At 48.1% G+C, this 25,966-nt stretch overlaps 2 protein-coding genes across 5 annotated transcripts; one reads left to right on the top strand and one right to left on the bottom strand.

Annotated features, from left to right (window-relative positions):
• Positions 1 to 10,263: 10,263 nt before the first annotated feature.
• Positions 10,264 to 15,305, top strand: LOC120644358 (alpha-ketoglutarate-dependent dioxygenase alkB-like). 3 transcript variants are annotated; one of them, XM_039920981.1, is made up of 7 exons: positions 10,264 to 10,447; positions 10,550 to 10,707; positions 11,505 to 11,702; positions 14,070 to 14,208; positions 14,342 to 14,408; positions 14,482 to 14,603; positions 14,708 to 15,305. In XM_039920981.1, the coding sequence occupies exons 1-7, from the start codon at positions 10,354 to 10,356 to the stop codon at positions 14,845 to 14,847; spliced, it is 918 nt and encodes a 305-aa protein (XP_039776915.1). In that variant the 5' UTR covers positions 10,264 to 10,353; the 3' UTR covers positions 14,848 to 15,305. The 3 variants fall into 3 exon arrangements, with proteins under 3 accessions (XP_039776915.1, XP_039776913.1, XP_039776912.1); XM_039920979.1 differs by having other exon boundaries at positions 10,282 to 10,463; XM_039920978.1 differs by having other exon boundaries at positions 10,282 to 10,463; positions 11,350 to 11,702; positions 14,708 to 15,267.
• Positions 15,306 to 15,845: 540 nt separating this feature from the next.
• Positions 15,846 to 20,002, bottom strand: LOC120644357. 2 transcript variants are annotated; one of them, XM_039920976.1, is made up of 7 exons: positions 19,839 to 20,002; positions 19,706 to 19,746; positions 19,323 to 19,380; positions 16,976 to 17,069; positions 16,429 to 16,513; positions 16,286 to 16,351; positions 15,846 to 16,196 (listed from the first exon to the last, which is right to left on the bottom strand). In XM_039920976.1, exons 1-7 carry the CDS (start codon positions 19,927 to 19,929, stop codon positions 16,110 to 16,112), a joined length of 522 nt encoding a protein of 173 aa, XP_039776910.1. In that variant the 5' UTR covers positions 19,930 to 20,002; the 3' UTR covers positions 15,846 to 16,109. The 2 variants fall into 2 exon arrangements, with proteins under 2 accessions (XP_039776910.1, XP_039776911.1); XM_039920977.1 differs by lacking the exon at positions 16,286 to 16,351.
• Between the last annotated feature and the right edge of the window lie 5,964 nt (positions 20,003 to 25,966).

Below are 25,966 nucleotides of genomic sequence, written 5' to 3'. Positions count from 1 at the left end.
GGTCAGCCAGGTAAATATTTCCCGCCGAAAATTGATCAGATTTGGTTTTAGTTTTTGCGTGTCTTCACCCACGCCGTCCCCCTTTGCAGCAGCTGAGGGAAATCTCGCGCGAGAAGAGCATCGAGATGAACCGGCTGTACTCCCAGATGAGCCAGCTCGGGCAACACAACGCCGAGCTGGTGCTCAAAAATATCGATGCCAACACAAAAATGGCCGATCTGGGGGCGCATCAGCAGGCGCTGGAGGAGGAACTGGCCCAGGTCACCGATGAGCGGGACGCCCAGAGGGCGGCAGCGGAGCAGAAGGCCCGGGAGGCCGAGGCGTAAGCCGCCGAGCTGCAGCGCCTTCGGACGGCGCTCGAGGATAGAGCTCGGGAGGCTGAGGCGCAGAGCGCCGAGCTGCAACGCCTCAGCGCCACTCTCGAGCAGCAGAAGGCCGAGCTCCTCCACAAAGAGGTGGCCATGGTTGCGCTCGCCGGGACCCTCCAGGAATAGGGTGTGGCCCTCGAAGAGAGGGAGGTGGCCCTCCAGAACATGGGGGCTAGCCCTAAGGAAAAAGAAGCCTCCTTGTCCTCGCTCGAGGAGGCCGCCCGTACCCAGAGGGAGGAGGCGCAGAAGAACATGGTGGGTGAGTACCTTCGATTTTCCGTTGATTTATTTCTTTTCGTAGCTAATGTTGATTTCCTTTACTCAGAGCTGAGGCAAAAGGTGGCGGACGAGACTGCGGCGAAGGAAGCGGTTCACACCGCGCTCACGGCGGCACAGATGGAGTTTGCTGAGCTGGAGCAGACCGCCGTGAGTGTGTGTCAAGAGCTCGAGGGGGATGGTGCCGTCTCGGGCAGTTCGGTGATCAGCCGCCTGCGCGCGTTAGGCGGCCGGATTGCCGAACACGCCAAGAGTACCTTCCGCCTCGGTGTCCTGCGGGCTCTCACCGTGGCCTCGACGCATTACCTCATGGATCTCCAGAGGGTGTCGTCGGGGTACGTCGTGCCCGATGATGCTGACGCGGACGCCGCATCGGCCATCATGGATGAAGCCGACGCGGCAACGGAGGAGTTCGCCACCGTCCTTGCCGAGAAGCTCGAGGCGGACATCCCTCCCATCGCCGAATTCGACGCCCCTGAAGACCCGCAAGGGGGGGATGGTAGCCTGTAGAACAGTTGGGCCTCGAAGCCCATGTAAATAGATTAGTGTTTATGTCATTGTCGCACTTTGTTATCGCATCCTATGAGTATAAGAGATTTCATAATTTGAATGTGTGGCCCGTCGAGGCCTTGTGTGTTCGAGCCTGTGTTTCTTTACTTTATTTCCGTGTTCTTCGTATGCGACTTGGATAAACATCTGCGAGGAAGTTCGTGTTCATAAGCAACATAGGCGTAGGGTGGTGAGGGGGGTGCCGTATCCCGGAGGCGTAGGCGGCCCCACGACTCGGCCAGCCCCGTACCGTAGTTGTTTATGCCTCGCGTCCATTTTTTCCAAGGATACGAGAAGCTTAGAGTCGAGACGGAAATATTTCGAAAAAACATTGGCGACTTTTTTGGGGACGTTCGAGGGTTCCCCCCGTAGTAGCCCCCGAGGGAGGCTCGGCTTTGCCGAGGGTAAAGCCGAGCGTACCTCAATGTTCGTGCGCGCCCGAGCCCTCGAGGGTCGGGAATGTTCCCAAAAAGCAATAAGTAAAGCGTACTTCCTTATTATTTCGGGAAATTGAAAATGCGAGTACGAACAATATACAAATAGCTTGAAATGCTAAGGATAAAAACGACGTAGCTGTTGTATATTCCAAGCGTTGGTGAGGACTTCGCCTTTTTCGTTGGCCAGCTTGTACGTGCCGGGCTTGAGCACCTTGGCGATTATGTACGGTCCTTCCCATGGAGGTGAGAGCTTGTGGCGGCCCCTGTTGTCTTGTCGAAGCCTTAGCACCAAGTCCCCTTCGTTGAGGTCTCGGCACCGGACCCTCTGCGCTTGATACCTTCGCAAGGACTGCTGGTAGCGCGCAGAGTGGAGGAGCGCCATGTCTCGAGCCTCGTCCACTTGGTCTAGCGAGTCTTCGCGAGCTCGCTGGTTTCGTTGCTCTTGATATGCCTTGAGCCTCGGCGATCCGTACTCCAAGTCAGTGGGGAGGATAGCCTCGGCACCATAGACCAGGAAGAACGGAGAAAAGCCCGTGGCTCTGCTCGGGGTCGTCCTCAGGCTCCAGATGTCCGAGGGTAGCTCCGTGAGCCACCTCCGGCCAAACTTGTTCAGCTTGTTGAAGATTCTTGGGTTTAGTCCTTGGAGGATCATGCCGTTGGCACGCTCCACTTGCCCGTTCGTCTGCGGGTGTGCCACAGCCGACCAGTCCACACGTATGTGGAAGCTGTCGCAGAACGCCAAGAACTTCTTGCCTGTGAACTGGGTGCCGTTGTCGGTGATGATCGAGTTCAGGACCCCGAACCTGAAGACGATGTCAGTGAAGAATTGGACTGCTTGCTCGGATTTGATCTTGCTGATGGGTCGAGCCTCGATCCACTTGGAGAATTTGTCGACCGCCACCAGCAAGTGGGTGAGGCCCCCGGGCGCCTTTTTTTAGCGGACCGACGAGGTCCAGTCCCCACACAGCAAACGGCCATGTGATGGGGATCGTCTGCAGGGCATGAGCCGGGAGGTGTGTTTTTCGAGCGTAGAATTGGCAACCCTCGCAAGTCCGTACGACGTCAGTGGCGTCGGCGACCGCGGTGGGCCAGTAAAAGCCTTGCCGAAACGCGTTACCCACGAGGGTGCGTGGCGCGGCGTGGTGGCCGCAGGCGCCAGCATGGATGTCGCGGATCAGCTCCTTGCCCTCGGGGATGGGGATGCATCATTGCAGGACACCCGAGGGGCCACCCTTGTGTAGCTCATTGTCGATTAGGACGAAGGACTTGGCCCGCCTGGCGAGGCGTCGCGCCTGAGCGTGGTCCGAGGGTAAGATCCCTCGAACCATCCAGTCAAGGTACTGGACGCGCCAGTCTTGCGAAGTGGGGGCCTCGTCAACTTCCATTGCTTCGGCCTCGTCCGAGGAGGTGGTCCCGAGGTCAAAGTCCATGGGCTTGACCCCGTCCGCCGGGGGGTTCCCGCCGGAGGGCCCGGCGGACGAGGGGCTTGGCTTCGTCGGTTGATTGAACTCGACAGAGGGCTTGGAGATGTCGCGAGCGAAGACGTTCGGGGGGACGGTGGTCCGCCCTGAAGCTATCTTGGCCAGTTCGTCGGCGTCCTCGTTATACTTGCGCGGGACATGATTGAGCTCAAGGCCATTGAACTTGTCCTCGAGGCGGCGTACTGCGTTGCAGTACGCCTCCATCTTCGGGTCGTGACAGCTAGACTCCTTCATGACTTGATCGACGACAAGTTGAGAGTCCCCGCGTATGTCGAGGCGTTTGATGCCAAGTTCGATGGCAATGCGGAGGCCACCAAGGAGGGCCTCATACTCCGCCATGTTGTTCGAAGCAGGGAAATGCAAACGGATTACGTACCGTATATGTTCGCCGAGGGGTGAGATGAAGAGGAGGCCGGCACCGGCGCCGGTTTTCATCACCGACCCGTCGAAGTACATAGTCCAGCATTCGCCCTGGATTTGCGATGGGGGTAGCTGAGTGTCCGTCCACTCTGCCACGAAGTCAGCCAAGATTTGGGACTTGATTGCCTTGCGAGGGGCGTAAGTGAGTGTTTCTCCCATCAGCTCCACAGACCATTTGGCAATTCTACCCTCGGCTTCCCGGTTGCGAGCTATCTCTCCCAAGGGGAAAGATGAGACCACGGTGACGGGGTGAGCCTCGAAGTAGTGGCGCAGCTTGCGCCGAGCCAAAACCACTGCGTAGAGCAGTTTTTGAATATGTGGATAGCGTGTCTTAGTTTCAGACAATACCTCGCTGATGTAATACACTGGTCGTTGGACGGGCTAAGCATGGCCCTCCTCTTGTCTTTCGACCACGATCACTGCGCTGACCAATTGGGTCGTCGCGGCTACGTACAGATAGAGGGGATCGCCGTCCGTAGGCGGTGTGAGAATGGGAGCTCGAGTGAGCGATGCCTTCAGCCTTTCGAGGGCTTCTTGAGCTTCGGGGGTCCACGTGAAGCGCTCGGTTTTCCTCAAGAGTCGGTACAGGGGTAAGCCTTTCTCGTCGAGACGCGAGATAAAACGGCTAAGGGACGCTAGGCATCCCATGACCCTCTGTACCCCCTTCAAGTCTCGGATCGGTCCCATCCGAGTGATGGCCGAGACTTTGTCAGGGTTGGGTTCGATGCCCCGCTGGGAGACAACGAAACCCAAGAGCATGCCTCGAGGCACCCCGAATACGCACTTCTCAGGATTTAGTTTTACCCCTTTGGCCCGTAGGCAGTCGAATGCGATCCTGAGATCAGCAACCAGGTCGTCCGCCTTCCTGGATTTCACAATGATATCGTCGACATATGCTTCTACGCTGCGCCCGAGATGGTCTCCGAAAACGTGGAGCATACACCGTTGATAGGTGGCTCCGGCGTTTCTGAGGCCAAAGGGCATCGTAACGTAGTAGTACATGCCGAAAGGTGTGATAAAAGAAGTCGCGAGCTGGTCGGACTCTTTCATCTTGATTTGGTGGTAACCGGAGTAAGCATCAAGAAAGGACAAGATCTCACATCCCGCAGTAGTGTCTACAATCTGACCGATTCGTGGCAAAGGAAAGGGTACCTTCGGACATGTCTTATTTAAACTAGTGTAGTCTACACACATCCTCCAGCTCCCACTCTTTTTCTTCACTAATACTGGGTTAACTAGCCACTCGGGATGGAATACCTCTTTGATGAATCCGGCCGCCAGAAGTTTCTGCAACTCCTCGCCGATCGCCCGGCGCTTGAGCTTGTCGAAGCGTCTTAGGCGCTGCTTCACCGGCTTGGAGTTGGGTCGGACATCAAGAGAGTGCTCGGCGACCTCCCGCGGTATGATAGGCATGTCTGCGGGGCTCCACGCAAAGATATCTGCGTTGGCGCGGAGGAAATCGACGAGCACCACTTCCTATTTGTCGTCGAGGGTGGCGCTGATCTGCAACACCTTGTCGTCGGAGTGGCTTGGTCGAGGGGTACTTTCTTGATACCCTCGGCGGGCTCGAAGCTCCCAGCGTGTCGGTGCGTGGAGTCTAAGGCCTCGCTCGCCATTTTGTCGAGGGTGGCTGCGAGGGCCTCGTCCTCCGCTTGAGCTTCCGCGCGCTCAACGCACTCAACGTCGCACTCGTAGGCGTGCTCGAACGAAGAGCCAATGGTGATGACGCCCTTTGGACCCGACATTTTGAGTTTGAGGTAGGTGTAGTTGGGGACGGCCATAAACTTGGCGTAGCAAGGACGACCAAGGATGGCATGATAGGACCCTCAAAATCCCACCACCTCGAAAGTGAGTACCTCCTTGCGGAAGTTGGCTGCTGTGCCGAAGCACACAGGCAGATCGATCTGGCCGAGGGGTTGGACTCGCTTCCCCGGCGCAACGCCATGGAACGGCGACTTGCTGGGGCAAAGCTTGTCTAGTCCGATCCCCATGAGCTCCAAGGTTGGGGCGTACATGATGTTGAGGCCGCTGCCTCCGTCCATGAGCACCTTGGAGAAGCGGGTGTTGCCGATGATGGGGTCGACAACGAGCGGGTACCGTCCCGGATGCGGGACGTAGTCGGGGTGGTCCTTGCGGCCAAAGGCAATGGTATCCTTCGACCAGTCGAGGTAGGATGGCGTGGCTTTGGTGACGGAGAAGACCTCGCGGCGCTCGCGCTTGCGCTGCCGAGAAGTCATATTCGTCGTTGCTCCTCCAAAGATAAAGAAGGTGTTCTCCACTGGGGGGAACTCGTCATCTCCACCTTTGTCGCCCGCATCCTTCTTCTTGTCTTCGTCGCGATGTGCGACACGGTTATAGTACTTCTTGAGCATTTCGCACTGCTCGAGGGTATGGTTGACCGGCCCCTTGTGATAAGGGCACGGTTTCTTAAGCATGTCGTCGAACTGGCCACCGCCACCTCGAGGGGGGCCTCGAGGACCTTTGCGGTCTGGGGCGGCAGCGAAGGCCTCCTCGGAGTCCTCCGCCCGCCCTGACTCACGCTGGTTTGGTGGGACCGGCTTCTTTCCCTTCCTCCCCCGCTTCAATTTCTTGGCGGGGGCGTTGGGCTTGACGCTGCCGCCCTCCACGGGCGCATCGTCCTTGCGCTTGCTCGATTTGTCGTCGAAGATGGCACCAACAGCCTCCTCGCCGGCGGCGAAGTTGGTGGCAGCGTCGAACAACTCGTTGGTATTAACGGGTCGGCTTCTTGCGAGCTCATGCACCAGATTCCTGCACGTCGTACCCTCGAGGAAAGCGTTAATGACCTCGATGTGGGTGACGCTGGGGAGCTCGGTGCACTGCTTAGAGAAGCGCCGCACCTAGTCACGCAGGGATTCGCGGTGCTTCTGACGATACCCTTTGAGGTCCCAGGAGTTCCCAGGGCGCACGTACGTGCCCTGGAAATTGCCCACGAAGATGTGGACCAAGTCGGCCCAGTCGTGGATCTGGCCCGCAGGCAGGTGCTCGAGCCACGTTCGTGTGGTGTCAGCAAGATGGAGAGGAAGGTTGCGGATGATGGCCGCGTGCTCCGTCGCGCCGCCTAGCTGGCATGCTAGGCGGTAGTCGTTAAGCCAGACCGCAGGATCAGTCTCGCCCGAGTATTTGACGAGGGTGTTGGGTTGTCGGAAGCGCGGGGGAAAAGGCGCGGTTCGAATCTCCCGGCTGAACAACCGGGTGCCCGGAGGCTCCGGTGACTCTCCCCTGTCGTGCTCGGGGTCGAAGCGTCCACCCCGTCGAGGGGTGAACCTCCTGCCGTCGATGACGTTGCGGGCGTCGCCGTCGCCGGCGTGTCCGCGAGTGTCACGGATTCGCTCCCTTACGGGAACTCTCCCGATGCTCTCGTGCACCGAGGGTGCCCTCGCAGCGGGCACTACGGCTGCCTTGCCCCTCCCCGCTGGGGGTGTGTGCACAAAAATCTCACGGTCCTGGTGCGCAGTCCCATCACACTGCTCCGGGGCCTTCGAGCGCATGCGAGACGCAGAACTCTCGGCCTGCTGCACGGCAGCTTGCTCGATGAGCTCCTGTGCCTCGCGGCGCAGGTTGCGACCCGAGGGTGTCGATGGCTCGGGCATAGCTTGGAGTAGGTAAGCCGCAGCGACGAGCTTCTCCCCCGCCGTCTTCAGTTCCGGCGATTTGTCGACGTTGTCATCGGCCATGATGCGCTCCCGGGCGACACGTCCCGCCGCCTGGGCATGTGTACCGCGCGCGGTACGCTGCTGCTTGAGTGCGGCGCGCAGCTCCTGGGTTTGTTGACGCTGCTCATCGAGCTTGGCTTGAAGCTCTTTGAGCTGCGTCATCTGGGCTTGTCGCGCCGCCGAGCTTGACGAGGAAGGTGCTGCAAGCGGGTTCGCCGGTTGCTTTGCCCGCGCGTTCGCCCCGGCGTCCCCGTCGTTGCTTGGGGCGTTGTCGTTTTGCTCGCCCGCAAGGTCCACCATGAAGCATTCCCGGGAAGGATCGAAATCCCCCTCGCTGGAGTCTTCGGAGCAGGTGAGGCAGTAGGCCGTCGCCAGCTGGAACGAGCGAAGAGCGTCATGGTCGTAGACCCCGGAGTAGTCCTCGGCCTCCTCGGCCGCGAAGTTGTTCATGAAGAAGTTGACGTCGTCGGCGATCGAGCTCGCCGTCTCAGGGTAGGATTCGTCGAGGGACGACGTAATGAGGTTGCGGATCGATAGAAGATGATGACCCGGCAGATCCTCATACTCGGTGAGGTTAGTGCTGATTGAAGAGGCGTAAGTACGGGCGGCGGTGTTGCGCATCCCGAAGGGGAAGGGCGAGGTCGAAGTCGAGGCCCCCCCTGGGAGGCATTAGCGTCGCTGCAGGTGACGGTGTTGCACAGATGATGCCGAGGCACGTGATGACGAAACGGTAACCCCGTTCGCCTCGATGCTGAGTTGCGACATGCCAGCCTCGACCCACGTGGGGGAGCTGTGGCGTGCCGCGCGACGACGCTCCGCGCGCGCTTGTCGCGAACGCTGACCCGAGCGCCTGTCGCGCCGGGCTGGCGTAGTCGGAGCGATGGGGTTGCGTCTGGGCGAGAGGAGCCGCATCAGGTAACCGTTGCCAGTCGCTCTGAACTCGAGACTCCCGAACCAGATCACAAACCCAGCGGGGAGCGGATCCGAGACACCCATGGGGTATGGGTTGGATCTGCTCGCCATCCCCTGGAGATCAAATAGGAAAAAAGAGAGAGAGAAAATGTCACGCGGCAGTCCCCTACCTAGCGCGCCAACTGTCGGTGTCCCGGCCCGGGGGCCCGGATCCCAACTGGTGAATGCTGCGTGTTTTCTCGTCCCAGATGATGATGCAAGAGGCAATCACAGTAACGCACGGTTTACCCTGGTTCCGGCCGCGGGGCCGTACGTCCAGCAAAGGGGGTGTGCGAGGGCACTGTATTATCTTGCACCCGGAGTGCTTGTAGTAGGGGGTACAAGCGAGGTGAGAGAGGGAGAGAAGCTCCCAAGTCTCGGCTAAGAGTGGAGTCAGTGGAGATGAGTGTTCTGTAGACCTTGAGCGTCCTCTTGAGGAGAGAAGCCAGAGAGGCCAAGCAGACTAATGTCCAGACCAGAGAGATTAGCCCGCCCCCGCTAAAGGAAACCCACCTCCTCCTTTTATAGGCATAAGGAGGGGTGGTGTACACGAGTGGGGGCATGGAGGTCGTCGTTTTCCCTTGAATCACGGGGTTACAGTGGTCGGATACTGTAGGATGTACACTGTGGGAAGGCGGCGTGCGTCGCTGTCGTCCTGGATGTCGTCCTTCGTCCTGTGAGGATTGCGCCGTATGCCCTGCAGTGTTCCGGTGGTAGTAATGGCGCGGGATGGCCCCAGACTTCCTGGTCGGAGTGCTGGCGTGCACACTAGAAGGTCCGGGGGACGCGTGACGTCGCCGGGCCTTCGAGAGGAGGGGGGAGGTCCGGGATGTCGGCGGGAGCAGTACCGAGCCCGTCTTGTCCCCCGTCGCAGGTCCCAAGGCGCTGCCACAGCGTCCGGGATGGCGGTGTGGTGACCAGAGTCAATGGATGGGACCCCGGTCATATCTACTGTGGGAGTGGCGGCCTTACGCCGCCCGTCCTTTGAGCCGTGGTGGAGTGGCTGGCTTTGAATGCCTTCGTACGGCGAGCGGTTGGGCGGCGGAGCCGTTTGTCCTTTGTGCCGAAGGACGGCCTCGAGCGAGGCGAAAGATGAGACACCGCTCGAGGGTAGATCCGCTACCCTCGAGCGAGGCGGAGAATGAGTTACCCGCTCGAGGGTATATCCGCTACCCTCGAGCGAGGCGGAGATTGGTTTTCTGCTCGGGGGTAGTTTCGCTACCCTCGAGCGAGACAGAGATTGCCCAGCGGAACCGAGAGGGACCCTCGAACGAGGCGGAGATTGTTCAGTGGGTTCGAGGGGAATGTGAATGGGCCGCACGCTGGGCTTCTTTGAGTCCTTTCCTTTCCTCCGGACGGGAAGCAGGCCGTGGGCCTTCGTGGGCCCAGTTGCTTTAACATGTGTTTGTATTTTTTAAAGCGATCTTAGTACCCCAATTAGGGTGTCCCTAATTGTGGTACCCGACAAGATTCAACATTTGATTTCAAATTGTTGGAACTGTAAAGAGAAAATGTTGAAATTGGAAGCGCGAAATATTGAAAATACTAAATTAAAATGTTGAAGGCGCTTCTTCTCCGACGAGCAATCTTCTTCTCCGGCGAGCTCGGCGCGCAGCGGCGGCACGGGCGGGCGGGCGGGCGGCGGCTGGCGAGCATGGCGCGCGGCGGCGGCACTGGCGAGCGGAGGCGGGCGCGACCTCAGCGTGCGGGAGCGGTAGCGCGCCGAGCTCAGCGTGCGGAGCCGCGGAGGCGCATGCGGGCAGCGGTGGCCGTGCCCACACTGAGCAGCGGTGGCGGTAGGTCAGGCGCGACATGCGGGACAGGAGGGCGATGGGGCAGGAAGCGCCAGCGGCGGTGGGGTGCGCGGGCCGCGTGGGATGGCGGCGGGGGTAGGGAGGGAGCGCGCAAGTGAGAAAGGGTGAGAGTTAGGGTTTGGTTGTGTCGATCCAACGGTTGCAAAGGGTTGCACGAATCTCAAACACTGAAAGATGTGGAAGAAAAATCTACCGGAAGATACATAGGATTGACGAATGGTAAACATTGAAATTGCGGTGGGGCCCACTTGTCAGTGTTTAGCTAGCATACTTTAGGCCCATGGGCCGTAAGTAGTAGCGGGCTGGCGACCGGAATAATAACTCGGACGGGCAGCAATAGCAACCGAGCAAAGCGGCGAAGACAAGCTCACGCGCCGCCGGCGATGTATGGCGCTTCCGACCCCGCCGCCGCGGAGCGCACGGCGTTCCGGCGGGCGGAGAAGCAGTACAAGCGCTACAAGCCGGCCAAACTCAAGGGTAGGTCCAGGTCCAGGTCAGGATCTTGGTCCCCACCTTTCTTGCCCTCTTGGTTGCCATCTTCGTCTCTGCTCCCAAACCCTGACGCCTTTGTTGCTGCAGGAGCAAGCCGGCCGGCGTTGAGGGAGGCGGCGGTGACCTCTCGGCGGTGGTTGACTTCCACGCGCTGCTTGCGGCCTACGGGGAGCTGCCCGCCGGGATCTGCCGGAGCGACTGCGCCGGGTTCGACCGCCCCGTGTTCTGCTTCTTGGACCGGCCGGGTAACTGCGGAGCTCTCCCTCCCTATCCTTCTCTGTTCGGGTTAAAATTGGATGGTCCAGCTTGATTTTTGTACTTGCGGTTTTGAACATTGCACTTCGAACAGGGGAAGTTTGCAAACCTTGATCCTCTCTTAGACGCCGTTTTCCTCCTGTAAATTGTAATTGCATTTGGCTAGTACTAGTGTGGGGGTGCAGATTTATGTGAATAAGATCTTCATCTAGGAATTGAATGGCCAGCTAGATCTCTAGTCATGGTGTCATTACTGATCATTTTCTTTGATCCTAGGTTCGGTAATCAATAAACTTTTTTAACTATTATTTCAATTTACTTTAATTGGAACATGAGTGGTGGACAGTATAGCAATGTGGACCAGAGAAGGATATCCACTTCGTATTTTGTGTTCGGCTCGTTGTTTCCTATCTTTCTTCCAACTCTGTGATAACATATCAGGAGTGCTTATGGGGATGACATATCATAATTTTGACTACTGGTTTATGATTGAACGGTGTTCCTGCCAAGATTTGTGTATAAAATTCAAACATGCATGGCATTTCTCATTCTCGACATTGCCCACGAATCATAATATCATTACACCTAATATAGTTCTGATATACTGGCATTCATCTTTTTTAACTTTATAGGATTCTATTTCATTCCTGGTGCTCTATCAACCGAGGAACAATGCTATTGGATTAGGGAAAGCTTGAAAACATTTCCACAGCCACCTAATAGGACTAATTTGACTGCTATATACGGTTCAATTTCTGACTTGTTCATTGCTGCTAAAAATCAAAAGATCTTGGTTGAAGTGGAAAATTCTGATGTACAAGAAAAAGAACAGAATAATGGTGATGGGAAAATGGAATCCAGAAACTTCAAATTTGTGGAGGACCTAGAGATCCAGAAGGGTGAAGACTGTAGGTCAACCAGAGCAACTACTCTCATGCGGAAGCTCCGGTGGAGTACCCTTGGCCTGCAATTTGATTGGTCAAAAGTATGTGTCCATTTGCTTCCGTGATGGTGCTAATAACCATTCTCATTTCCATTATTTCTTGTGTTAGAGGAGTCAAGGGCCTATTGGGCCTTAGCCCATTAGGGTTAATTAGTCGCTTGCTTAGGGGTTAAGTAAACCTCTCTATATAAGGAGAGGAGATGTATCAATCTAATCAATCAAAAGATTAGAAGGAAATCCCTTTCCTCTTGCCGGCCGTGGGCGAAGCCCCGCGGCCGGTGTTCCCAGCGCCCCCAACCCTAGCCGCCGCCGCGATCCAACCTGTGAACAGTACCGCGGTACTGTAGCGCCGCCACCGCCTCCCTCGACTCTCCCCTGCTCGATCCCAACAGCAGCCATAACAATCTGGTATCAGCTATGCCAGGCGACGACAAGTCCGAGCCACCACTGCCGCCGCCAACCATGGAGGGTCCGGCCGCCCAGATGACTAAGCTGCTGAGCAGCATGAGCGACATAGAGATGCGCATGGAGGCACGCATCACCGCTATGGAGTCGCGCCTTCAACCGCCGCCGACGTCGAACCCTGCGGCGTCCATGCCCTATGGGATGCCAGGGTATGGATCTACAACCCTGGCGAGTTCTTCATCGACGCCCGCCACCACGCTGTCCACGGCACCCCCAACGTCTTCGCCGACATCCAGCGCGCCCTTCTCCTACGGGATGCCGGGGTATGGATCTACTTTGCTGGGGAGCCCTTCCTTCACGGCCGCCGCCACCATGGCCACGGCCGCCTTCCCGTCGTTCATCGCCCCCAGCCCCATGCCCGCTGCAGATGTGCGACTCCCAAAGGCAAGAGCGTCTCCTGCAGCGATTGTTCCATCAGTCACCAAGGATCTGTGCGCCGACATAAGGGTTACAATAGTCCAGATACAAGCCGCTCTCCAGGAGATGATACAACTTGAGCGAAAGAGAGAGGCGGTCGTGCACCTACAAGCGGCAACGCGCAAGTTCTTGGCTCGACGGCTCGTCCGCGTGATGCGCAAGGAGCAACAAGACCAAGCGGCTACATTCATCCAAGCGGCAGTGCGACTGCAGGCTGCAGCACGCGGCCTTCTACCGTGGCGACGGCTGCAGAAGATGCGCTTGGAGATGCAAGAGGCGGCTTTGACAGCGATCGACCTCGGCAATTGTGGGCGCGACCTCGGCAAATGGGGGCGCGACCTTATCCCGTCGGAAGGCCACCAGCGCTCGCGCCAACTCGCCGCTGTCTTCAAGCGCGCGCTGGGTAGCGAACTCCAATTCTACAGCAGTGGTAGGGAAGGCGGTTTCCTCTTTGTCATCGGCGGGGACGCAGTGCCTAGCGCCACCGCTTTTCGCTACCGGCCACCGCGAGCACGTCTCCGCTGGTCGCAGTCCTGATTAACTCCAGGTGGCCGTACCCGCGCACCCCTCTCGTTCCGATGGTCTCCGTGGGATCCAGGCTGTGACATACGTGCAGATCCAGCACGTGGAGGGTGTCCGCCTTATCTTCAGGAGTCAAAAAATAAAGAGTCGCAGTTTATTTAAAATAAGTCGAGATGTAAAAGGCTTGTTCTTAGGAGTTCGGTTTGCATCTAGTGGAGTCATTGTTAGCGTCATCGTAAGATTGCAGCTTGAGGACAAGCTGCATGTCCAGGTGGGATGTAGTGTTAGAGGAGTCAAGGGCCTATTGGGCCTTAGCCCATTAGGGTTAATTAGTCGCTTGCTTAGAGGTTAAGTAAACCTCTCTATATAAGGAGAGGAGATGTATCAATCTAATTAAGTAAGAGATTAGAAGGAAATCTCTTCCCTCTTGCCGGCCGTGGGCGAAGCCCCGCGGCCAGCGTTCCCAGCGCCCCAACCCTAGCCGCCGCCGCGATCTAACCTGTGAACAGTACCGCGGTACTGTAGCACCGCCACCACCTCCCTCGACTCTCCCCTGCTCGATCCCATCAGCAGCCATAACATCTTGAATACCAGCTTGTGCTGGTATTGGTATATTCTGGTACATTATAGTGCAATATATATTTTACTCTACAAAATTTTGTACAGTTTATGACAAATATATTTGGTTTGGTTCAATCATGTTATTGTTTTCAATCTAGAATTCCATTAGATATAACGCAATATTACAACTTAAAGGACATTCATGTAGCAAACTACTTAAGGAGCTATACTAGTTCATCATTGTTCAAGTGTCTCTAAACACTATTGTCTATAAAAGTAAACACAGCAAGTATCCCCCGTTGTGTGTCTAAGATGATTTGTTCTGTCATCAGGTTAGAAAATTGTATTCTATTCTTGCTTGACAGCATAATAGGCTAGGATGTTGCTTGAAATAGAATATTTATATCTTCTCTATTTTCTTTGTCAAATCCTTCTGCTTTACAGCGCAACTATGATGTATCACTTCCACACAAGAAGATTCCAGATGCCCTAGCTAGTCTTGCAAAAAATATGGCTATTCCAGCTATGCCTTTTGGAGAAGAATTCAAACCAGAAGCTGCTATAGTGAATTATTATGGTCCAAGTATGCATGGCTTCTCTTAAAATAGTGAAAATGCCTTTAGATTGATATATTTTCTTTCAAATTTTCTTGAAGAGTTGTAGCTTCATGCTCCATTTCATATATGTACTTAAATATTAAGCTTTGACTGATGTAGGTGATATGCTCGGTGGCCATGTTGATGACATGGAAGCAGATTGGACAAAACCTATTGTAAGCATAAGGTAACAATCAAGCATCTTATTTTGTGATGTTTAGATTTTTCATAATATAGCACCTTACCTTTTATCCTTTTAGTTTGGGTTGCAAGTGCATCTTTCTTCTTGGAGGAAAGACAAGAGATGAAGTTCCAACAGCAATGTTCCTGCGAAGTGGTGATATAGTATTGATGGCTGGGGAAGCACGAGAACGCTTCCATGGTAATTCATTTATAAAATGAAAGAAAGTTGTTCATAAATAAGAACTTTGAAGCGCCATAGATCATCAAATGTTCATATTTTAACCTTTGACTTCTATTTCCCAGGTGTACCACGGATCTTCACAGAAAGCAACCAACAAGAAATCTCTGCACTGGTTTCACAACTATCTGGTGAAGATGACTGCTTTATCTTGGACTATATCAAGAATTCCAGGATAAATATCAACATCAGACAGGTCTACTGAAGACCATATTGGTTGCAGGCTTGCCCATATTTGTAATCAATGCTGCGTTTTCGCTGGAGTTAGGTGCATTTGCAGAGTACAATGGTTCGATAAGTGGCATCTGGAATAGCCGAATAGGAATGATCAGAACAATTAGAATATATGCATCAAACTAACAACAATTGTAGCCCCCATTGGACAATATTTTTTGTATAATTTGGCAACCCGGGGAAGATAAAAAGGCTATTTTTTTTGGGGAATTTTAGACCAAGTAGATCTTGAGCAGGATTGCCGATCAAAAGGATTAGCAATCGGTAGCTGATTTCATGTTGTTCCATTTTCTGATGTTTCAGTCTCTTCCACAATTTTGCTGCTACTGCAAGATGTTTGCAAATCTATTTGGACCTATGCTTGATGTTTCTCTCACCTTGAGGGTTTTAAGGCTTTCTGATAATCCATATGCCAATATCTGTATCTTCTGTGTATATGTAAGTTAGCATTTGTATCAACGGATGGATTGACGTTTTTCTTGGCATTGCGGTGGTTTTCCATAGACTTATATTTCTTTCTATATTTATGATCTAACATCATCGTTTTACTAGAATATGTAAAGATTCTCATAGAACACTAGATTGCTAAACAACCACCCCTAATATTAAATGACTTGGTCAAACATTGGTAAATTTGTGAGAAGCCAAACCACGTTATTACTATGATAGGACTGGGACAAAAGCTATAGATAGTGCAAGGAAAGATCAAATATAAAAAGGATTAATGAACTCTTTTTTGGTTAACAAAGGCTCTCTCAGTTAAAGATTTTTAAAGAGTCGCATATAAAACAATATGTATTGTTTTCTTAAAGCTCGAAAGAGATTTATCTTCCTTAAAAAATAAACAGAGAATTATCTTGAATAGTGAGAATCAACACTTTTATTGTGCTTCAATAAAAGGATTCTTACCACCAATAGTGAGAATCAACACTTCTATTGTGCTTCAATACTTGTGTTACTCCCAAAAGGTTAACAGGAGTGTATCCCTAAGCACTTTTATTTTTTAGCAAAATCAGGATGTTTTACAATCCCTGTGAACTGTCTTTGCAAAATCAGTATATTTTCCAAGGTTACTTATAACAGTTACAACTCTTAGGATGCAATTTACAATGACTAGATATCAAATAGAAAAGACTGGTCACTATTTCCACTTTCTAGCGATTACAAAGGTAGATGCACAAGCACCGGATCAACAAACGACAAGGCTGGTACTACTGATCTGCTGGGAAATTATCACTTCTGAATGATTTCTTGAATTTGCTTTGAACTCAAGATCGATGCACTGATGTCAAAATTAGCCTCCTCCAATTGTTTCCGCAACTGCACATGGATTACAGAAAAATAAACATATACTTCTGTTAAATTAGAATCTAAGGGGAGGGAAATGGGAATGAGGAAGATGCACATACATTCCCAAGTATGACAGATTGGCTCTCTGGGCTATATTTCCTCATTTCAACTAGCATGTTCAGTTGCTGCAGGACCAACTCAAACCATGTAATTAGCAGCTTTCATTATAAACAACACGAATGTAATGAAGGTGTCGCTTCACCTGTTCTTGTAGTATTTGTTGAGCATGTAGTTTTTCAGCCATTTCTATAGGTTCAAGCTCAGCTTCGTCAATAGCCATCTCTTCTCTATCAAATAAAATGATAAAAACACTAAATATAAGTATTTGGCCACAGTTTACTCCAGGAAACACTGCTGCAATAGAGTAGGTGTTGCCACAAAGTATACAACTTGTCATATGTATCTTGTTCTATGTGATGGTTAGTCACTTAATGGGTTGATCGTCTCCTATTATAATAAATCAACAACTAACATATAGTGCAAATCATTAGTGCTATGTCCCAACTATCAAATGTTATGGAAACACGAACTAATAACTGAAGCATGATTGCAACTACGAGACGTAACAGGTCAACTCAAAATATATGAAACGAGTTAGAAACAAGGAAGGTGCCCATCAGCACTATGATAGCTGATAAAGGGAAATGTTAAGCTTCATTGACTCTTAACAGTAATCAGTAGCCCTTTGTTTTCCTAGATATACCATTTTAGACTGACTTGGGACCTACATATAGGAGGAAAGCACTTACTTGGCAACAAATTGATAGAATTTAATCATCAAATCCTTGTCATTTTCGTAAACAAGGTTGACCTTTCCTAAGCAACCAATACCAAAACCTGGATCTGACATTCAGAAATAACATGTCAGAAATCGATGATATCCACATTAAGGCCACACAGGAATACAATCATTTTAAAAGCAATTCTAATATGTGAAGAAAGTAAACCATATCCTTTCGCAGACGTACAAAAACTACAAATTTAGATTATTTAATTTCAGCTAATTTCAGCAAGCATTACGTTCTTGGATCTTGACATAAACCAAGTACTCAGCAAAATTACATGATACAAAACCAAAAAAACAGCATAGTAAAATAGGTCTGTCTGGTATGTTAAAGCAGCCAGAGTAAAAGGCATTTATCTTCTACAACATTAGGATCTTAGCTAACCATGATCGCATGAATGCTGTACCTTCATGCATCGCAGGTGTCTAAATAATGATTTAACCAGGGTGAAAAAAGGACCCCTCATTGAAATCGTAATGAAAAAAATGGTAATATCTAATGAATTTCCATCCTGAAACAAAACAATTTCTGAAGACAACTATAGAAACTATAAATAAATATATATGATTTTTCCTTCACACTTGGCAACTTCAAAAGAATGATAGATTTTTTTGAAAAGCTTATCATAGATTATTCATATTCCAGCTTTTCACTCAACATAATTTGCCTTTTATGATTCTATACTGCTACTGCTATGTATGGTTTTGTGTTGCTACTGCTATGTATGGTTTCTATATTGCTACTGCTATTTTTTATAACATGCAGGGGAGCTGCGTATCTGCTACTGCTATGAGTACACCATTTTCATTCATGACCTGAAACTGGTAAACTCTGTTTAGGGGGAAAAATGTCAATTGCTTTTAAAATAACATGAAAAAATTAGCCCCTGTTGCTATTAAGCACCAAATACTGTCTCTTGTATTATACATAGCTGATTTTTTTCTTCTATCCTAGTTTACTTCAGATTGATTATTTATTCACTTGTTGGAAAACTACATTGTCAAAAGAACAATACCACTGTTAGTTCCATAATCCATCAATCTACCAAATCACAAACCTTACTGTATGTTATATGGCATCACGATATGATATCAATGGATGTAGAAGTGATAACAGGGCCAATGGTCCAGGTTGCTGTTCTCACAGTTCATATCTTTTACACAAAAACAATGTGTAATTGTTCTCAATTTGATCACTACTTCTCATCTGCATCATTATCATTGTAAACCACATGCCCAGATGCTACAGCCTAAATAAACTATGTTTACTAAAACCCAAATTAGCAGGTACATGTGCTATTTGCTAGAAAATTTCGACCATGTGGCCGTAGCCTTAAAGAGGAATGCCGAACCCATTAGGCCCGGGAGGTTCCCACATGACCTGCACCCAGGTTTAAGCCCAGGTAGGTGTTCTCTCAACTCGAGGCTGTACCAAATTCGCGCGCATCAGCTAATAAAATGGCATCACGGTTCTGATATCAATAGGTGTAGATGGGAGAACAGGGCTAAATGATCCAGGCTGCTATTTTCACTGTTCCTAGTTGCTGGACGACTGATCGTTTGCAAACAAGAGTCATGCCTCATCCTAAGCACTGCCCTCTCTGTGATCAAGAGGAAGAAACGGCCCAGCACATTCTCGCTTTGTGTGTCTTTGCAACACAGTTCTCGTGTGCCATTTTGCAGCCTATTAACTTGGTAAGATTGACACCCATGAGAAGTGCTTCTTTTGCTGATTGGTGGATGAAAGCAGAAAATAGGATTCAGAAACAGCACAGGAAGGGATTTAAATCCTTCTAAGCCTGGACACTTTGGAAGCATAGAAATGCTTGTGTTTTTGATGGATCACCCCCAATCTGCAAGTGGCAATACAAGGTTTCAAAGATGAAGCCCACCTTTGGCAGTTCGCTGGGACTAAAGGGCTTACTACCCTCTACCTCAAGTTGAGAGAAACCCAAGCTTAGGTCCCTCGGTCCTAGTGGTCTGGTCCTACATTTTGTTTGTAATAGCGCCCTTTCTTAATCTCTGTATCTCACTCCGGTCCAAGGTGAGGAATGCTCAACTTGTATTTGGACCACTCTTTTCTCTCTTAATATAAAGATACACAGCTCTCATGCGTGTTCGATTCTTTTAAAAAAAACACTGTTCCTATTTCTTACACTAGAAAAGTGCATCATTGTTCTCAATTTAATCACTACTACTTCTCATTTGCATCCCAATCATTATAAACCACATGTCTAGATGCTATAGCCTACAGAAACCCACGGAGCGACAACAAGGTGTACTGGACTACTGGTTGAATGCAGTTTGCATACCTATACCCATCTCACGAAGGATCTCCTCTTGTATCTCAGTGGTCACGGCAACAGCCTCCTACAGGCACAGCAAAACACACATATTGTAACTTGCACATAAATTTCCAGTCCTTTGACATGCAAATTTGCGCTAAACAAACTGCATAATCCCTACAAAATTTCCCACATTTCATGGTCCAAACTAAAATCTGGAATTGACTCGAGACAATCGAGCTGTGTGAGCGAAATGCCGAGCTAATCAGGCAAAGAAAGATGCGTGCCAAGCACAGAACCCAACATTTCAAGAACTCAACTACCCCCGCCCCGAAGAACCCCCATCTTCCCAAGGGACACCACGAGCGCTAAAGATGAGGAATGTCGGCCAAAAGGCACATGCACCTCACCTGCTTGTCCCTGACGGCGTCGGCGATCCGCTGCTTGACCTCTGGAACGCGGGGGTAAGGATCAAAGATTAGAGAAAATCAGATGGGCCGGGGATGGAGAGCGAACTGCAATTGGGGGAAGACCGGGACCGACCGGGGAGGGAGGTGAGGAAGGAGAAGCGGGAGAAGAGATGGAGCAGCTGTTCCCTCGTCATCATGCTGTCGGCGCCGGCCGCCGGCGCCATGTCCGCCGCCGCCTTCCTTCTGTCTGTACTATAGTCTTGTGCTGGTGGTGCTCGTGGCTTCAGATTTTCTTATTTTGTTGATTATTACTCCTTCCGTTTCAAATTATAGGTTATTTGATTTTTTTTTTACACTAAATTTGACCATTCATTTTATTCAAAAAATTTATAAAAATATAATCAAATTTAAACCATTTTTTAAGAATTTATATTAATAAAATAAACCACAAAAGAAGTGATATTTTGCATAATTTTATGAATAAAATGAATGGTCAAATTTGGAGTTGAAAAAATCAAATGACCTATAATTTAGAACAGATGGAGTATTATAGATAAAAAGAAGTGGCGCCCCATTTAATGGGCAAAAATAAATCTGGACTATATGGGCCGTGTGCCCGTGTGGACATGGGCCACAAAGAGCTAAGGGTCTGTTTTGGTTAACATTTGGGTTTAATTCGTAAGCCGGTTGAGGCCCATACGACGAGTTCAAGTTCACGAAGCAAAACTTTGAGGCCTCAAAATTTTTATGATAAAATTTAGAAAGGCGAATTTCCGATTACAAATCTCTATCTCTACTTCTAGAGCAAATAATGATTCCACGGTTCATCAATCAGAATTCTAATCAAATTTGAATAAATTAATCATAATCCGAACAAATCAATATGAATCTCAATCGGAACTTGGACAATCAATACCTCACACGATCATGTACAACTTGTACACAGAGTGAAAGAACATAAATTTGGTGATCTAATATAAATTTAGGTAAAATTTATATTATCCGTAGCAATGCAGGGGCACAAATGCCAGTACACTTCCAATCACAAATATAAGCACACTCGGAGTTGGACGTAAGAATTAAGGTGAGGTACAACGGCGTATTGTCACTCAATCGTTTGTTAATGTTAAGACAACAACTTACTGTACTGAGGTAGGAGTAGTCATGAAACAATCAGACACAAATGTATATTCAAATTATCGTGGACTAATAATAGATACATAAGTAGAAGGCTATACTGACTTATATTTGAGACCGGAGGGAATATTTGTTATCGATCGAGGATATCACTAATATAGTCCTTGTTGCAATATATATATATATATATATATATATATATATATATATATATATATATATATATATATATATATATATATAATTGCAATGTTGTGGAAGGGCATTGCAAGGCAATAAACCTATGGTATACACTTATATTTCTAATGCAAGCACTTGACAATCCAATAGTTTGAGTTTTGAAAGTTCCGCATCATCTATTCCTAATACAGGCACAGGGGGGAATGCATGAGATGTATTTGTGACGACCAAAGTAGTGTAGAACCATGAAAATAAGCATTTTTTATCTTATAATAAATTCACGAATAGATTCATACTAGAAAAGCCCGCGGCTTTGCCGTGTTGAGCCTGTATCCCGTGTTGTAGTATTATAGTTGGTGTGTATTAATTCATGCATTTAGTAGTAGTTGTGTTGCAAGTAATTAGCAATTTGTAGAAAATCCAGAGAAAACTGTAATTCTAGTGTTATGTTCGTCAGCAATTTCCTGTTTAAAAGGGAGGGACGATGCTCTAGGAATTTAGGCTTAAATGTGATGATCTTGGGAGCAATCTGAGATTTTCGCATCGATGTCATGGTCTATGGCCGCAGTTGCACTTGGTGTAAATTTTGGGCATTCCGTTGTGGTGACATTATTATTTAAGTAGTATATTACTTTGGGCATCGAAATGGAGGTATGACATTTGTTGCTCTATTTATTGTGGTGAAAAAAGAGGTAAAATAATTTATTAGGGAGGGCGGGGCACAATTAGTCGGATACTTAATGTATTTGCGAAACCATGAGACAATTAATAGACATGATGGTTTTTAAGGAAACAGTTGTTATATTAAAATATGCCGCGTTATTGTGGAGGTCACATGGGAAGCCATAGAAGAACGGTAGTACAATATTATTATGTTGAACGAATTACAAAAATATTTTAAATATACAATTTTTTTGTGTAGTAAAGCTTGAGGTTTTAAAATTTTGAGCAATTTTTTAATTCAAATTTTTTTAGAAGCGTTTTGAATTTGAGTTTTTATTATATAGTAAAGAAGTAGATTTTCAAAGTCTAGGTGACTTTTGTATTGATCAATTTTTTTATTTGAAGATTCTTTGGTGGCGAATTGTAGGTATAATGGTCGCATGTTAGCATCTGTGCAAATGAATTGCGAAAGCATTTTGAATTTTAAAATTTGCTCAATAATAAAGGTGTAGATTTGAATTCTTGATGAAATTCTATGTTGAGTAACTTTTGATTCCAACATATTTTGGTATTCAAAATTTCAAATTATACGTATAATATTTAGAAATTACGGATATACAATGGGTTGTAGTTTGATTTAATTAAAATCTGAGAGTTTTTCTCTAAAAGATACTGAGAGAGGACAAGGATGGCGGTTGATTTTATGAAAACTTAAGATTTTCTTTGTAAATTTCCTTGGACCTAGAGAATTGGACTGCGGGTTGATTTTAAAAAACGTTAAGTGCTTTTTTCACAAAATTATCTGAGAGAGGAGGCTAGACCGCGGGTTGTTTTCTCTAAAGTCTGAGAACTTATTCGCAAAATAATCGAGAAATACATGATCTCAGCGATCCAACCGGCTGATCTGACAGGCAAGAATTGCCGGTGATGTGGCCATGCTAGAAAGCCTTCTTTTGGTGCCTGAATCATATTAAGAGATTTGAAACGATATCATACACTATATTGGTTTTGTAGCTATAATAATATATTTTATAACAAAATGAAAAGTGACCAAAATCTACATTCAAGCCAAAGCAAAACATACCTTATACTACTACAAAACAGAGGAAGTACCATTTACAAAAGTAAGTTTCTAGGACTTTTAGGATCAAGGAGAGAAATGACTTGGGTGTCCCTTCAAACGCACCAAGATTACCAAGGTGCAATTAACAACCTTTTCAACTAACCAATCAATCACCAAGATTAATTAATGATGAGAGAGAGAGAGGGGCCGGGGAATGATTATGCTACACTCGTGGATAAATTTGCACTACCGAAAAAAGTGCCTTCCATCCACCACAAAAGCACTAGTACCTTACCAGTGAATTCAAAAGTCAAGCATCTCCTTCCACGATAGATGTGTTATGTGGGTGAGATGGTAATGAAGTTACCCAAGAGGTGAAATCAAAGTAAATCATCTCCTTCCAAGTTAGATGTGTTAAGAGGTCCCGAGTTCAAATCATACATACCACGCGTGCACATATTTTATGTGAAAAATCGCACACCTGATCTTCTTAGGTTTGGAATTTTTTTTAAAATTTTCTTTAGGCATCTTAATCTTTAGGGTTTGGGTTCCGTTTAGTGTCGGGCTAGACAACCTTCACTAAAAACGAGGCTTTTATAGTTTTAGATGGGCGGTGCACCGGCTCCAAATCTGGTACTTTAAAAAGGGGTCCTACCAACATGTGACATGTCCTTATTGCGACTTCACTAGTAGTGTTTTGAATGATACAATCATAAATTGGCTAGATCAGCAGATCTGTGGCCGTGGCAAGTACATCCCATGCACCAAATAGAACATACAGCTTTGTGTGATCACATCCATGTCCAATCAGTTTTCAAGTGGCATATATAGACCTCCTCACATACTTAGGAATTTTCCCCGTATCTACCATGACCTAATAATAAATAATAATAGTGCCCATGCTTACAGTGGCGTATCTAGTTTTTACTACTACAAGTGGAATGGTTAAGCAAGATGCACTCTCAAGCTACGTTGCCCATCCCAATCAGCGTGAGACGAACGCGGATGGATCATAGGAACAACATCATGCGTATCTCCGGCAAATCTTTGACTTGTAGAACGTGAAAACGACGTACGAGCTCCAGGGCCCGCTAGCAGGGCTTCAATTATCGTGTTGACACTGCTCGAGCTTATCAAGCAGCAAGCTGCATTCTTATTTTTTTTAAAAAAAGCAGCTAGCTGCGACAACATCGATTGTGGTGTTAAAATTTAATAGAGTAGTAGTGCCTTTGCCACCACTGACTAGTGGATTAAGTTTGTTGTGTGCTCTGTGGTGATGGTGATCATGAACCGAAGCTGCACTAAACTTACAAGCCAAGAAACCAACTGCTCCAAAGCTGGATAAAGATCATCCAGCCAGAGCCCGACCGGACTTTTGCTGAAATTATTAGTGAGGTTAAATTATTTACTGGGTCAGCTCCGGTAAATTACTGCCATGGAGAAAGTGAGATGCTATTTTGTTTACCATATCACAACTAGGGCCGGTGTGAAATGAATATGAACAATTAATCCGATCCGTTCTTTGGTATGCACAAGCCAAATATGAATGTGGTCACGCGCGCGCGCACGCGCACGTGTACATGATAAAGACCGACAAGATTCCAAGCCACAAAACACAGAATAGACATCAGAATTCCTTGTCCGGCCTGGTGGTACTTGAGAGCAGAAATGAATACAGAATTGAGACAGAGCTTTCGTTGCGCATCAGATAGAGTAAGGAAGGTAAGAAGAGTAAGCAAGAGGGTTTGTCTTGTAATCATGTCAGAATGTTTACCTTTGAAATGGCATGTTTGATGAACTAATTAAGAAGTGCAAAATACATAGGCAAAATGTCATCATCATCATGGCGTGACGACCTGTAATATATGAAGCTTAATTTAATTTAATTTAATTCACGACAACAAATTAATAACTAGATGTTCATCATATATCCTAGGATGTGACTCAAAAGCCAATGAATTAATTAGCAACACTGGTTCGGAGAAAATAATTAGCTGTTCAAAGAATAAAAGATTTGAATGTATGAGCATTATTTTGAAGGCATATGTGTGTCATCTGATATTGTTCCTTTTTGTGTTATCTTCCAGAAAGGAGGAACAAATGCTGCTTCTCTCTTTCTTCAGTTAAGGAAGAAACACTGAAAAGTCCAACTCACCCTGTGTATTTTAGTAGTTATTAAGAACTTGGACATGAATCGATTAGAGTTAGACGTACATGGTTTTAAATAGCGGGCTATAGCCCCGCTATAGCTCCGCTATAGTTTTTTTAGAGAGTCCTCGCTACGCTATTTGTATTTATGCCACTATGGCAGCTATGACCGCTAAATTGCGCTATAGCTGCGCTAAATGGCGTAGCTTTAGCACCGTTATGGCCTTATCTTTAGTTCAGTGCTACTGTTTTGGTCTTTTGGACAACTGAATATTTGATTGTATGAATTTTGTTGTATTGTTAACTTAAATAATGTTCCCGTAGCTCTAGAAACATATTTATATTCATGAAATTCATTAATTATTATATTTTTGTGCATATATTACTTGTATTTTCCATGGTTTAGCAGTAAACCGCTATTTGTCATAGCCTGTTATAGCCTCCGCTATAGCCTCTTAGCCTCGGAAAAAATACACCGCTATTTACCATATCTCGCTATTTAAAACGTTGGACAAAATCAAACTTTACAAGTATCCTTAGTACAAAGCCGTGGACAAGGTTGGCCATGTGATGACAACGTACATCCAAGTTGCATGGCTAAATGTCCATAACGAGGTGTTGGCTTCCAAAGCCAATCATGCATGTCAGAATTGACCAAAAAGTTTCTAGAGCCCAATAAAGACAAAATGTTAGACTTGACCAATCAGAAGAGTGCATATGAAGGGAAATCAAGGGGTGGTCTAACGGGATGAACAAGATATGTAGGTTACTATCATCATCCCTCTATTCTCGTTTTTGGAATTAAGATATTGTTTAGAAGATGTATGCATGCAACCACCAGCAGTGCTTTTCTCACACCAAATCAGCACCAGCCACTAGCCACCAGGCAGCCAGCAGTATTTTTCTCTCACAGCAAATCAGCACCACTAGCTACAGCCAACCGAACAGTGTATAGACAAAAAAAAAATCAAATATGCTCTCAAAAGGGCCACAACATCCTCTTGGATACCACCGCCCCTTTAACCAACTTTGTTGTTAATATGGCATTTCAGTTGTTAGTATTTTTGTAA

The sequence above is a fragment of the Panicum virgatum genome, chromosome 8K, assembly GCF_016808335.1.
Source record: "Panicum virgatum strain AP13 chromosome 8K, P.virgatum_v5, whole genome shotgun sequence".
Classification (NCBI taxonomy): Eukaryota; Viridiplantae; Streptophyta; class Magnoliopsida; order Poales; family Poaceae; genus Panicum; species Panicum virgatum.
The sequence above is the reverse complement of the archived record's forward strand: the minus strand, read 5'-3'. Positions and strand labels throughout refer to the sequence as shown.

Bases quoted from the DNA above. Each gene is read 5' to 3' on its own strand.
- LOC120644357 (XM_039920976.1), bottom strand. From the start codon at position 19,929: ATGGCGCCGGCGGCCGGCGCCGACAGCATGATGACGAGGGAACAGCTG. The intron at 19,747-19,838 runs GTCGGTCCCGGT...CCCGCGTTCCAG, and splicing joins CTTCCTCACCTCCCTCCCCG to AGGTCAAGCAGCGGATCGCC. The intron at 16,197-16,285 runs GTATGTGCATCT...ATCCATGTGCAG, and splicing joins AATCTGTCATACTTGGGAAT to TTGCGGAAACAATTGGAGGA.
- LOC120644358 (XM_039920978.1), top strand. From the start codon at position 10,354: ATGTATGGCGCTTCCGACCCCGCCGCCGCGGAGCGCACGGCGTTCCGG. The intron at 10,708-11,349 runs GTAACTGCGGAG...TTAACTTTATAG, and splicing joins CTGCTTCTTGGACCGGCCGG to GATTCTATTTCATTCCTGGT. The intron at 14,604-14,707 runs GTAATTCATTTA...TCTATTTCCCAG, and splicing joins AGCACGAGAACGCTTCCATG to GTGTACCACGGATCTTCACA.